Below are 15,410 nucleotides of genomic sequence, written 5' to 3' on the forward strand. Positions count from 1 at the left end.
TATGAGTTACACCGAAGAGTGTGTGGCAGCAGGATTTATTGCAAATTCAATGTAGGGACAGTTGGTGTTCTACGAGTTCAATGATTGGCCAAGCCTCAAAGACACAATGCTTTAGTAGTGCCTGTTCAATCTGATTGATGTTTGCTTAATTTTTAAACCTTATTTAACGGATACATATGACTGATCTGTGAAATACATTTGAAAAAGTGACAGTCGAACCACATCAAGCCATGGTCTAGAAGTCAGTGCACATGCTTTGACACATTGAGGCATGGTGGTGGCAAAAATATATTTGGCAAAAAAGCCAACAATAAAAGCTGGTGTGGAATTTCTCTGCCACTAGTGTCAAAATGTTGATTGTTTTCACACAGGTTTACACCTTTCAGGGAAATTAAAATAAAACTGACTTATACTTACTATAGGAGAAAGATTTACAAAATTACAAAAATTACACTCTTAAGCTTTAAAAGAAGAAAAAAAATTGAGTCATGCCAGTGTAAACGGCACCTGTAAGTTTGTTTTCTCTTTCTCTGCAGGTAACTACTATGGCACCCCAAAACCCCCAGCAGAGCCCAGTCCAGTGCAGCCAGACCTGGTTGACCAGGTTCTGTTTGATGAGGAGTTTGACGCAGAGGTTCAGCGCAAACGCACAACATCTGTCAGCAAAATGGATAGGAAGGACAGTGCAGCACCTGATGAAGAGGATGAGGAAGAGAGGCCAGCCATGGTCAACGGGCTCACAGGTGAGACTGGGATTACAGATGTATGTTTAACTCTTTCCCCGCCAAACACGGAATTTTCCGGGTTTTATGAAAAAACGCTTCCCCGCCAAACACAGAATTTTCCGGGTATCAGTGTTTTAGGTGGTATACGGTAAGGAAGACTCGCGCGCATGTTTTGAAAGAGTACGCAACTCTTTGATCAAAGAAACAGGCTGCGATCGTCTCAAACGTGAAGTGGAACACCATACTAATACTAAAGCACTTGTTTGATAAAAATGCCTTTTTCTCAGCTTTTTGTCCGAAATGTTGTTTTTGACAAAACCTACCTCTGTTCAAGTGGCAATAAAAAAAGAACAAATGAAGATAAAATAAATTCGTTTTTTTTTTTTGCCTAAAAGCAGAGGCTCAGATCTTTATTTTGATATATAGCATCTTCATATATTCATGGAAGAAAATATTCTGCGGGCCATTGAAGTTTAGCGAAAATCGTCAAAAACCCTAGCGGTGGCTGGCAAATTTTTTTAAAAACGCTGGCGGGGAAAGAGTTAAAGAGTAACCCACAAACTAATTTATTAATTTGGTGAGTTAAAATAGAACCTTAAAAGCATATACAGTGGAGTCCAAAAGTCTGCTAGTGTACAACTCTGATCTTTGGTTTTATAAGGTATAACATCTTTCCAAGTCAGAGGGCTTGAGTCCTGGTCAAGTCACAAGTCATGGTTATCATTGAGTCAAAAGTCTTCTTTAAATATGTCTAGTCAAGTTGCAAGTGATTAAATATGTGACTCGAGTCCAAGTGAAGTCCAAGTCATGAAACTAGAGTCCACAACCCTAGAATGCCACTTACTGTGTGTGTGTACATGGCCACATTAAGCTGCATTCTCTGAGAGAAATGTAGGTGTTTTAATCCACTTTCTCTTAATCCCTTAAACAGTGTAAGGAAATCAGCGTTCTTGTTTACATGACGTTTATAAATGCCACTTTCTCAAAAACCCTGGAATAAACTATTTTCTTAAGTGCATGTAAACATGATCATTAATTAATTTTTGCAGAGCCCGGATCAAATATGGCAACAAATCGTCAATAACATTAAGACCAAGACAAGCTAGTGAAAATTATTTTCGAATTGAATAAAAAAAAAATTCCATTGCAAATTATATTATCAGCATACTAATTTGAGTAAATAGCTGAATTCAAAAATGTCCATGAATTTCAGAATTTCTTTCAGAATTTTGTATGTCTCAGTTTTGCTTTAATGACAGCATGCTTCCAAGCTGGCAAGAACTCACTCCACAAGTGTGTGCAAAACCTGATGGTCCATGTTATCCTTGAGTGATTTGAGAATGTCCCAAAGAGCTTCTAGTGTGCTTCATTGGACGCAAGGAAATCTGAACTTTGGTACAGTCGTGTTGGTCAAGATGGTCAATGTCACTAATTTGTGTACTTTTGATTAGTGATCTAGTAATAGTGCAGATTCTATTTCTTCTTAATTTTACAGTATAAATTATCCTTAAAGCAGTCATCTTAAACATTTTCTCAATCTAAAAACTTTGTGTATTTCCAGGTTTAAATTAAATAAATTCCAGATTTCAAACTTTTGACACCACTGTATGTAGTTGCCGTATTGTAATGTACCTAATAGTTGTCATAGTATACATTATGCGGAAGGAAATCAAAAAATCAATAATGTTCAAATGAGTACAAATGAAACTCAGTGTCTTTGCAAACTATTTGTGAGTGTTGTTATGGTTCTACTTTAATGATCAGTGTATTTTGCTGCGCTGGCAGCACAGTGTATTACTGTGCACATGTTTTCCCATGATATTTGCAAGCTGAGTGACTTTATTTCTTACGGTAATCGACAGCAGACCACAGATGCTGTCGAAAGAGCTTAAGTTGTTATTGGCAGATTTGATGCTGTCCCCTGTGAGGACAATATGAAGTGCTTCTCAGAGGGGTCCTTGGATGTGCAGTGAGTTGTGTAAAGTGAGCAGAGCACTCAGCGCTGTGGTGCTTAAATTCGTTGGGATGGTACGACTGATGTGGGTTTTCCTCACATGCTATTTCCTGCCACTCTGAAGGTCAGTTGGCCAGGGCTTCGAATACTTATTTTTACTATTCATCCAGAAAAGTAGTGGACCCATATTATTTCTGCTGCAGGACACAAAAGGAGATATTTTAAAGAATGTTGTGGTTGCTTATGTCCATAAAATAGCAGTTAATAGTGACTCACTTTAAAGCTTAAAAACGCACCCAAAAGTGTCATAAAAGTAACCAATGCAACTCGTGCATCAAATTCCAAGTCCTCTGTAGGCATACAATCACTTTATATGATGAACATACTTTTCAAATCAAATCCATTAATCAATTCATACAGAGCCCAAATCAAATATGGCGACACGTCAATAACATCAAACCTTGTTACAAATCTTCATAACATGCTTTGTAAATGCTAAGCATTCTGGGTTCATTAACTTTAACTTTCGCATAATTCCAAATATATTTGCATGCAAGTACACTGTAACACTGATTGTAAACAGGGTGATTTTCCTCCAGTTGTCATTTAGATCAAACATTTCATTGTTGGATGAAAAATCTTACAATAAATGATAGGCTTGTATTGAAGGAGCACCCTGAACCATATACAAGGACCAGAATATCATAGAGACTTGGAGCCTCTGATGGGCTTTTTTGATTTGAGCTAGTAAGCAACCACCAAGCAACAACCCAGAACATCCTACCGACCACATAGCAATGTGTAAAAGCAACTCAGAACACCTTAGCAACTGCATAGAATACATTTCCAGTTTAGATATCCAGTTTACAGGCTATTTGTGCTGTTTGAGCTACATGAACAGTAGTTGAGCTTTAAAAGTAGGCCAAATTCAAAGCAATGCTAAGTTACATTTACATTTATGCACTTGGCAGACGCTTTTATCCAAAGCGACTTACAGAGCCCTTATTACAGGGACAATCCCCCTGGAGCAACCTGGAGTTAAGTGACTTGCTCAAAGACACAATGGTGGTGGCTGTGGGGTTCGAACCACTGTCCTTCTGATTACCAGATTACCAGTTATGTGCTTAGACCACTACACCACCACTCTTAGAATGAATGAGCTTATGGCTGGTATCACGTCAAATAATGAGCATGTTAAAGGGACGATTGTTTGCTATGAGTCATTAAAGTGTCTTTGGTCTCTCTCTGCATAGAGTAACTGGTCTGCCACTACCTACTGTATATCTCTTTTTGTTTTGTACCAACACATGCAATCTGTCATCTACCTCCTCATTAAAAAGATACCTCAAGCTTATTATTAGTCTTAAACTATCATTTCTGTTCTGAATGATTAAGATCACACCCCTCTGCTACTCCAATATAGGTTTTGGAAATACCCACCTTGGACTGGGTGATGTTGCTTTTTAAATTGTATCGCCTTATGGAAATATATACCGTACATACTGTATATACTTACACAGTGGCTCCAAATAGGATTCGGACAAATTAACTTTTCTTATTTTTTAACAAATATAGATATACAGTGATGAGCCAAAACATCCATGACCTCCTGCCTCTGTTTGTCGCAAGCCGCAATAATACCAATGACTCACGGCATGGACTCTACAAGACACCTGAAGGTGTCCTGTGGTATTTGGCACCAAGATATTGGCAGCAGATCCTGCAAGTCCTGTAAGTTGCAAGGTGGAGATGCCGTGGATCGGACTTGTTGGTCCAGCACATCCCACAGATGCTCAATCGGATTGAGAAAGGGGAATTAGGAGGCCAGGGCACTACCTTGAAAGAAAACTGGACTCGTCATCGGACCAGGCGACCTTCTTCCACTGCTCCAAGGTCCAGTTTCAATGCTTGCATGCCCATTGTAGGCACTTTAGATGGTGGACAGGGGTCATAATAGCCACTCTGACCAGTCTGTGGCTATGCAACGCTTATGCAGCAGGGTGCAATGCACAGGAGGGGGAATAAGAAAAAAATATAAAAATCTTTATTAAATCACCAATAGGTTCAACAATTTAGAACACTAGAAGAACATGTTATGAATAACATTATTACCTAGATTGACTTGAACACTAAATAACAATATTAACTGTTCGCATAATCTAACAATGCGAGGAAAATAATAAAAAGCGATAAATAACAAATCATTTTAAATTATCTTCCACACTTTGAGGTAACAGGCCAGCTGTCTGTGCTGTAACCCATGAACTAAGTAAATAACTTTTCTCTTTGTGAACAGTACTCTTCAGAATTAAACTAAACTAAATAATAAAAACATTTCTGTGTAAACATTATTCAAGTAAGTTTAAAGTTTTTAGAACAGGTTTTGAAATTACCCAATTATCCGTAATACAGTGCATTGTAATGGTCCTACATGACCATTACCTATATTACGGATAATTGGGTAATTTCTTTCTGTTGCACGGGACGTCCACCCATCTGTTGTCCATACAATGAATTTGGCATTATTAAACTCTTCCTGTAGTTTAACATTTTCTTCATCATAAAGTTTAGGCAACATGTTTTGTTTTACCTTAACTTGCCTTAACTTACTAACTAAATAGAATAATAATTTCATGATTTACATGTAATGTTTACTGTGAAATGAGAAAATGTATTTTGTTGTCGTGGAATTGTATTGTATTGTGTGTAAAGAGCTCAAGGGGCTGCATCTGTAATTGATGGCAGGCTGCTGGAGTTGGAGAGGGGCGTGTGTCGTGGCTTGGTCTTTTTGAACCATGACACAGGATTGTGGATGTTTGTACTGCGATTTCAGTTGCAGTTCGCTTATCGTTACAGCCCTAAAAATGACCATGCAGGCCAAATAAAAGCACAATGATCTAGGTAGTGTTCACAGTTTGGCATAATTTGAAAATGATCTTTGATAATATCTTTGTGATTATATGACAGGTATTGAATTCATAGTCTAGTTCTAGTATCGCTCTAATGTACTGGATGTTATTGCCAGAGAAATATCTCAATAATAAGATAATAAAAAATATCAATATGAAAAATAAGTAAAAATGGCATTTTTAAAGATAGAGATTGTTAGCACTTATGGATTAGAAAAGTATCTTTTCTGCCAAGTTTGGGTCTGTGGGGGGTTTTGCTGTATCATGCTGAAAGATTTTCTGATATTTTCCCCCAATAAATCAATGAAACAGTGCGCAATTGCAAATAATTCAACTGCAGAGTGAGAGTGTATTGCATAGGTAAGAGATTGCCACAAAATTTTATATTCAAAAATAAATAAACCCACTGAAGTTACCCCTACTGTTCTGTTTGGGTTGCAATGATTGATCATCATGGGAACTGATATATTTTCCCATAATATGTGACTTCGTTGTTTTGCACCCTTTAGAATAGACGAGAGCTTTTCAACAAGCTCTCTAGATTGATTTTTGATTAAACAGAATGAATAATGTGAAAAGGGTTTATATTCTGAAGGTTTTATGACTAGCCCACAAGCAAAATAACTCACAAATTAAGTGATACTGACAGTAAAACAGGTCTAGCTAAAACAAACCATAAATCGCAGTTGCAAAAAAGGATGTGTCTGGGATTTAGACTTCCAGTCTATGCCATGTTTATTGAAGTATTTTAATGACGAGTATTTAAACACTTAATTGCACTAATTGAAAAATAAACACATTTAATTAACAGTGCTTGCATTTTTTTGGGATGAAATGTCATATAGTTTAATATTTAAGTGGTTAAACAAAATGTATCATCAAAAATTAAATAATAAATATTCACCTTCCGAAGATCAGTTCCAAATCATTATTATTATCATCTTTATTATTGGACAGGTAATATTTGGCCCATTATACAGTATTTCACTTTGCAAAGTATCCTCTAAAATTTCAGTGGTTAAAATTCAGTTGGAAATTCATCATTGTACATCCCGGCTTGCAAGAAAGCAGGAGTGCCGATGCACATTTTCACTTACTGCTACTAGGCTTCACCACTAGGTGGTGCATTCGGATGAAGGCCAAGAGCAACAGGAAGAAGACATGGACAATTGACAGTTTTGATAAATCAATTAAACTAACTTTACAGTAAACTTTAGTCATTTTAAACAGTTTCTTCCATTTGACACACTACTTAACTATGTGTGTCTTCTTCCATTTTAATGTACAACAGTATCTGAGTGAGGCAATTGTCAAGGGAAAGTGTTCCTGTTTCCAGGCTAATGGTTAACACACAATCCAAGTCCGAAAAGAGTGAGCGCGTCTCAATCAGTTCCCTATGTCGTGAATCAGTATATCATGAATGCGATATCACGACTCGAACACCTGCGACATGATAATGTATATTAAAATACTTCCGTACATGTTTCAATTATAATTGGTGTCAATTATACATTCAAATGAAAGTCTAATCCTTGTGTACGCAACTCCACCAAAACCTCAATACACATGCACACTTCTTTATAGCCACTGGAAAAAACTGGAATTGCTGCACCAATAAAGCCTAAAGAAGTTTGTGGATTAGCTGAGGGAGGATTAGTTGGCTGTATTCATTTCAGTGTATCCAGTTGAACAAGAGGCCTCACATCTGTCCTCTATTATGACTGGACAGAGATGTGCGTATGGGTATGTGCGTATTTATATGTCCATGGCCAACTGTGGTAGATGCAGCATCCATCTACTTGAATATACAGACTTTATAGTCTTTGGCTACATTGACTTTGTGGGAGGCAGCCAGTTGTAAGGCTTGAATGGTTGTTTTTTCCATAGCCTCTGTTTAGAAGCAAACCTTCGCCATTAGCGTAGCATACATTACAACATCTCGGCCCACTTTAAAAATTCAGTCTGCAAGACATTATTGTGTTCATCTGTTCCGTTATGCTGTTTTTTTATAATAAACAAGCACGAGTCCTTATTATCTCCTTCGCTGCTTTCTTTACTGTGTTTCATGGAGTTCTGCTTCTTTCTCCACTCACACACTGTACAAGCACAAAAAGCTTATATGATATTTGAATGTGAGTGCTTGTGTTTCTGCTTGTGTCATGAATGGTGCCGCCATGGTTACGGCACAGGAACAACAAGTGCTGATTCATCTGCCACACATGCTGGCGTCCCAGTGCCAGGATGGAATGATTCAGTTGAGCAGGCTTTGATTATGACTATATAAAATGAGGTTTTGTCAGATTTATTTCACTTTGGGGACAACTACTTGCGAAGGCACATATGCATAATTTCCTCTGTCAAAGTTCCTTTGAGGTAACACCCCTAGGCAACTATTTTCTATGTAGGCAATAGACATACAAGCACAGCGCCTGTCTACATACCTAGTCCAAAATCTCCAAAACAATAAATGTCTTTTAACTGAAAGGCGAGACTTCCGTTCCTACATCCGCCATATTTAGCATACACATAATAGTTTCTCTGCCTCTGTTCGCATATGAAAGTGTGTTCTCTCTCGGTCTGTCTGACACACACACACACACACAAAGACAAACAGACAACCATTTGTGTGTGACAGATATCAGCTTCACGGAAGCATCAGCCAGCTCTGGCCCTGCCTGAGAGGCGGCCCTTGAACATCAGTACTGGCATGCAAATCCAGTGGTGCTCGTTGTCTGTTTTCTCTCTTTATCTGTCTCTGCCTTCCTCTCTCTGTGTCTTATAAAAAGGTTGGAAACTTTTTTTGCAGTGCTATCAAGAGCTGAAGTATGTATTAATCCCCATACCAGTTTGTTCTCTTCACCTTTTTCTCACTTTCTCTCACTTTTCTCTCATTCTTGGTTCTCCCACAGAGCACAAGGAGGGACCAGACTGGAGGAGGACTGTGCCAAGCTACACACAGTCCAGCAGCAACATGGACTTTCGCACCTGGAACACGCTGCCACATGATGAGGGCCAAGATCCGCTGCCTAAGAACTGGGAAATGGCCTACACAGAGACGGGAATGGTCTACTTTATAGAGTGAGTTGCTTGTGCAGTGTACTGGGCCGACAAGGAACACATTTAGTTTGTGATGGCTTACTGTGATGGATCAAAATCCTTGTTTGTCCCAGACCACCATTCTTAAGACTGGGCTTTGAACTTGCTCTTCTTTCATAACAATATCATTCCAATTCTTAAAAAATTATTTTCCCCTAATTTAAGGGGTGGTTACAATTTTATTTATGTGGCCAGCAAGTGCATAAATGTTAAAGATATTGATATGGGAATGTCCTAGGCATTGCCACCATCAATGATAGATGGAAGAAGGCATTATTGAGGCACGTCCACACTAAAGACTAGGGGTGTAATGGTTCAAATTTCTCACAGTTCGGTTTGTATCACAGTTTTAGGGTCACAGTTTCAGTATGGTTAAGTATTTGTTATGTTAAGGGGGAAAATACAAATTCAAAGTAAAAATATTCTATTTGGTAACAGACACTTCAAGAGATTTTCCCTCACTACAAATCACCAGGGTTTTACTACAGTAACCATAGTTTAAACATTGTATTTGTAATAATCAAATATCGATGTATTACCAGTATACGGCACTCATGTTGAGCAATGTCTGCAAACAGTGCCTGTTTTTAAAGGTTTTTTGACCATTTTGACCTGTTGTAATTGACTGCATAAAGAAAAAGTTCCCAGACAGGAGACTTCAATTATGCTTTGTTTTTTCCGCTTGCCATTTTGCCAACTAACGCGTGCAGAACTGTGATGTCATTAACTGATTTAACATACTAACAGTTAATTGGACAGCTTCTCTCTGTAGAAAGTTGACCCAAGTGAAACACAGGCAGAGTGTGTCCATCTACATACAGCTATACAGGTGTGTTAGCGGAGGTTACAACTGTGCATGTCTATTTTCTTCGCCAAACTGTATGATCCAGATGCGTTATTAAACTAGAGATGAACCGTGGAACAAATGCTTACCGAACCATGCTTGGTTTGTTTTTTTTATCGAGAACTGTTACAACCTTACTAAAGGCATATGCAGACCAGAGACCATGCAATAATACTAAATTAATCAAAGACAAATGGCCTTTTCACATTAAAAGCAAGGCGAATGATTGCCTTTAGTACATTCATGCCTTTATAATAGGTGACGCTAATCGCCAGTCAATTTTAATCCAGTACTGTAAGTGCCGCAACACACCCTTCAGCTGGTCTGCCCTCCACCTGTCACGGATGAGAACTACTTGACAAGTTCAAAAGTGAACAACCATTAAATCACAGTATTAAAGACGACCAAATGCTCTTGCGAGCCGATCAAAAAAATAAAGCAAATGTCTCTACAAGGTGCATTATCGTTGATGAGATTGTTGTTGAATTGCTTAAGGAGAAGGAAACATTCAAGACACTTTCACAAGCTATTTCAGTACACCTGCTGGACAAGTTGACTGACAGTATTATGATGTATACACAGTCTGATTCGTCATTAGAAAGAATGGAGTGTATAGAATGATATTAACAGTTAAAACAGCATTAATTGTATTAATTAAAAATAAAATTATTTGTCAATCAGAAAAGTACTGATTATATCTTATTGCTATGTACATCTATTTGTGTTATACATTTGCCTCAAAAACCGTCATGTTATCATTAAAAGTGACAACATCTAAATGGTTCAAGTGTCCGTATAATGCAAGCAATAAGACACAAATCCCAACCAACCTAACCCATCTTCAATCTGACCCATTATTAGATAATTAGGTAATGACAGCATAGCAGTAAAAATTACATAATTTTAGTTTGGGGTATAAAAAAGCACATCGTTACAAAGACATAGTATGTACAGTACAGAGTGCACTGCAAGTGAAAGCATTAGTTTTAATATTATTAATATTTGCAGAAGAAAACAATTTTAGAGTTATTATGTTAGAGATAAATAGAACTTGCATAATATTAAACGCAAAGGCAAAAAAATGCAGCAATATGGAATATATTATAAAGACAATACACATAAGATCAGACAATTTTTACAGTTTTTAGGGCATTTGATGCAAATGTAATGCATATTCTCACTGCTGGTTCAGGATTTCTTCCTGGAGTTCCTTCAGTATTAAATGTTGGTGGTCAACACAGCTTTCTGTGCTTTTGCGCCACCAGGTTTTGGTAACTGCAGTGGCATCTGACACGTGATACAAAGCTCAAATTTTATTGGTCAGGACATTTCATTGCCGGGTGTTGGAAAAACAATCGATACACTCACCTAAAAATAAAAACCTTGCTTTTTCACCGCACGAATGATCGCTCCAGGTGTGAATGACTTCAGAGTAATCCATTGTTCCTATTCAAAATGTTAATCCTGGCAAAATTTTGTGTTTGGAGTGCAAAGGCCTTAATAGATTTTAGTTTGAAACCGCATTGATTTCGTAACATTTACGCCTTTTGTTCACACTGAAATTATGTTTTCTTCCACCAGAAAAGAAAACTTTTCCATTTAGAAAATGCTATGCATTACTACATAATTAAGAAAACTATAACTTTATGAAAACTGAGTGTTCAAACGAAACAAATGACATGGACATTTATTAGTTAGTTGTACTTTAAATATACATGTATATGCATAATAAGAATTATTTTATTTTTTTAAATATCATTTATGCAAATGACAAAAATGGCAGTTAAATATTGTGAAAACTATAAATACATGTAATTCAGAAATGGGGCACTGAATGGTAGATGCTTTTTGATGTTAGTGCAATTCTCCTCTTTGCTAAATTTCGTACACTTTGTTTACCAGATAGAATGGTATTTGATTCTAACTGAGAACGACCCTTTCTGGCATTATGCAAAGCAATAATTCTTGATCGTAGGTCTTCTGTGATCTTTTTTAGCAAGGCATGGTGCTTCTTGTGAATAACAAACTCAAAATGTTTGAGTGCTTTTTATAAGTCTAAGTAGCTCTAACACCTCCAATCTCGATTCATTAATTGGAATCCAGGTGTGCCAACTTGTAACTCTAACTTTTATTGAGAGTGAACCTAGGGGTTTTAAGACAAATTTAAACATAAATGCAGTTAATTCCAAAGGGTTCAAATAATTCTTGTTGCCACTGAACACATGGAAAGGAAGTTTTTCGAGAGATATAGTTTTAGAATATCTACATCAGGGTGATTTTTGCCCATAGACCTTGCACAAATTGGGCTGCATAACAAGGAAACTGCTGTGGTGTATTTCCAGACCACAGAACAAAAAAAGATTTGTGAGTCCATCTTTTCCATTTTTGCCTGTGATGTACTGTAACCTGCCCCAGATGTAGACAGCAGCACTCCAGCTAAAGGGCTCTCTCGGTAAACGGACATCTGGAATTCCTGCAGACACACCAAGCATGAGACTGGAGGGAATAGAAATGGCTCTTCTCCAGTGGTCTGACTTTGAAGCTTCCTCGCTAGCTTACAGTTTTTTCCCCAGCTTCTTCCATCATCTGTGTCTGTGGTCACACAGCCCTTAACCAAGCATCTCTGGTGTCCACACTAAGGTTGGGAAAGCAATCCAATCAATACTTCATTCTCAGAACAGCGCAATCAATTGTCTTAGTGAAACTCTCCCAGCGGGCCTTGCTTCCACACACGTGTCTGTCTGCTCGTTTCAGAGAATGAGCTACACCTTGTCTTGAATATTTCAGATTTTAAAGACAAATTTAAGTTTTAAGTAGGCTCTTTATTTCTCCCTAGGAGAGACAACAAAAGTGGTTTTGGAAAGGATGTTTTCCTCTAACAATATCAAAGACCAGATTTTTTCCACAAAGGAAAAGCTTGCCATCTGTTTGTTAGCGTCCGTTGAGCTGTGATTATTGGCTGTTGTCATTGTTACAGTGAGGTATAGTTATATTGCTGCAGTTTTAGGGAGTGTTGGGTTGCAACCATGGTTAAATCTAATAAAATACTATTTAAAACAATAGTTCACTTAAGAAATTATATTTTTTTCATTATTTACTTCCCCTTATGCTGTAATTTCTTGCTCATTAAATTTGTTTTACTCCTAAAGAAATTAATTGTAATGTTGAAACATATGTAAAAAATCATGAGCACTCAAATGAGATTGACATCAGTCATATCAGTAACCTATAAAGGCAGCCTGATCTACATTGTCCCCCATGAAGGCTGCCATGTAATAATAACATGACCTGTTGAATACTACTCGCTAATTCTCAGAAATTGCCTTATTTTTGGATACTTTCACTCATGGATTAAATTCACGGCTGACTGTGTATAGTCAATTTCTACAATGGCATTTTGAGTAATTTTGTAGTCAAATATTCTAACCTTCAAAAAACGAGTTATCGATTACCAAATAATTAACATTTTGTTTTATTCACAAATGTTACCAATAACAATATGCAATTATAAAAATAGTAATAAATATTTCAAATTAAAAACATTTGCACTCACATGAAGCTTAATAATATAGAAACCAATGCTGATGGCATTCAGGCAATGCACATATATAAATTTTGAGTCTTCATAAAGGCTATCACATTTTTATCATTTCACATTTAATAAATCATAAAAACAAGTTGTGAAAGTTGGCTTTTTATCAAATGCACTCTGCCCATGTTAAGAGATTTCACATACATACACACATACTAGTCTGATAAGCTTCAGAGTTTCTCGTAATGCTTCATAATTTCTTTCCACTCATAAAAGCAGATCTTCATCCTGTGGTTTGCATGACTTCAACAAGAACTGGATATCAAAAGAGTAGAATTTAAAAAAGAATACAAATATTTTAAGTATTGCTAGTGCTACAATGCTGAATAGTTTACTAAATAGTTTGCCAAAAACAATATGCAAATGGAGTAGTGTCCAAATCCTCAGTGTTCATTTCGGTTGTTGTATTACGTCATATATTCAGGTCATGGGCCAATACCCATGTCCCCGGATGAAGTATGTCTGGAATCTATTTGTACTACTCAAATACATACAGTACCTGAAGAACATCCTTTTTTTCCAGCTGAGAAGTGTATCCTTCATCAAACACTGTATATAATGTGACTATGCAATTTCGGACACATTGTAGGCCTTCCTTTTTAAAGGACGTCACGCATTCACTGTTTGCAATATTTGTAATAGTCAACTAGCTGGTGCAGAATGAGTCCTCGATTAGTCAATTACTTGTTTATATCTTAATCCAAATTGATGTATTTTTGTGTGAACTTTTCTTTTAATAGTAGATTTGTGAACTCCAGTGTAATTAAATAGCATGCAAATTAGGGTTTATTTACTAAGTGTTTGTTTGATTTTTATCCCTCTGTATAGTCACAATACAAAGACTACGACCTGGCTTGACCCACGGCTGGCAAAGAGAGCTAAACCGCCTGAAAAATGTGATGATGGAGGTAAGACCGTGTCCGTTTATGCATCACACACACAGCAAGAGTATACAGACCCCAGCTTAGCTTTGAGATATTCACCTCTCTCAACCCTTTCTCACTACTGGCTCTCTGATGATGTGCTGAGAGCCCATTAGTGTGTCATTTCACACAAGCAATCAAAGCACAATTTTTGCAAAAGCACATGCGCTCATGTCAGGATGGTTGCTCCCTGTACATTTCACATTACAAGGAACAGTATTTTGACACATATTAAATGTAAAGTGACATTGCGCTTAACACATTTGCACTGCTCTTACACATTAGTTTAGAATGGCACGAACACAAGCGGAGTGATACCCACAGTGAAGTGTTAGATTGCTGATGGTGCGAGACCATCAGTACTCATTGAACGTCTCTCGTCCAATCAGATTCGAGGACCAGAGAACAAACGAGAACAAAATGTTGTTTCGCCATGTCTGCAGTGCAGTTTACAAAGTGACAACAAATAAAAAAAATGTACAACACACTGTAATACAATTACTTTACTGTAAACAATACACAGTGAACAGTACACTTAACAATAATATAATAATAGTACCAAACAGTTGGGGTCGGGGACAGGGGATCATATGGTGTACAAAATGTGATCAAAAGTGACAGCTGATTATTGTGATGGTAGCAGCAGTGTAATAGGAAATAAATTAGGTAATAAAGTGCTGGTAATAATTATTGTTATACTTAACTGATACAGTAATGGTGTGTTGGTGACAACTTGATGCTATCAGTTATCTCAGTGCAACAGTCTAGTCTTTCCTCTTGTGGTGGAAGTAGGTGTCAAGGCATTGAGGAGATTGATAGCTTGAAATAGCAATATAGCATTTTTTTACATTATACCGCTACTTGTTGGAAATACTAGATTGTTACTAGAAAAGCTATACACTATTTTGAAAACAGGTGAACTATTGTTATGTGACTGCAAAATGCAATTACATTAGTAACTTCACTACTTCTAGTTAGTTAAAGTAATCCCCAGCACTGCAGGGGAAGATTACACATGATTCTCCATACAGCTTAGTAATACCTCCACCGTCTGATCTCTTCTCTGCCCAAATAGATGTGTAAATCCAGGCAAACTTCTTGATACACCTGGCATCTCATAATTTTTACTGTCGGAAAATCAGACCCCCTGGTGTTAAGCACTTGGGTGATTTGCATCTGTTAAAGCTGTCTCTTATATGCCTGTCTGATTCTCTGCAGAGCTTCCATATGGCTGGGAGAAGATTGAAGACCCACAGTACGGGACGTATTACGTGGAGTGAGTATGCTTATATCAGTTATGGTCTTGTAGGAATGATGGATGGCACATTTATTGCACACAACATCTTGGTTTACTTTACACTCTACTT

General features: G+C 37.3%; 1 protein-coding gene across 2 annotated transcripts in view; it reads left to right on the forward strand.

Moving 5' to 3' along the window:
* The window catches only part of LOC127618829 (membrane-associated guanylate kinase, WW and PDZ domain-containing protein 3-like), a 214,547-nt gene that overhangs the window by 148,460 nt on the left and 50,677 nt on the right, over positions 1-15,410 (forward strand). Inside the window, exons 4-7 of one of the 2 annotated variants that reach the window (XM_052091470.1) lie at positions 537-743; positions 8,498-8,666; positions 13,949-14,028; positions 15,262-15,319. In XM_052091470.1, the coding sequence (XP_051947430.1) occupies positions 537-743; positions 8,498-8,666; positions 13,949-14,028; positions 15,262-15,319 (514 nt within the window). Of the gene's footprint in view, positions 1-536; positions 744-8,347; positions 8,412-8,497; positions 8,667-13,948; positions 14,029-15,261; positions 15,320-15,410 lie in introns of those variants that run through there. The other variant, XM_052091471.1, reaches the window with a different exon arrangement.

Source organism: Xyrauchen texanus, chromosome 25 (genome assembly GCF_025860055.1).
Source record: "Xyrauchen texanus isolate HMW12.3.18 chromosome 25, RBS_HiC_50CHRs, whole genome shotgun sequence".
In the NCBI taxonomy this organism is placed as follows: Eukaryota; Metazoa; Chordata; class Actinopteri; order Cypriniformes; family Catostomidae; genus Xyrauchen; species Xyrauchen texanus.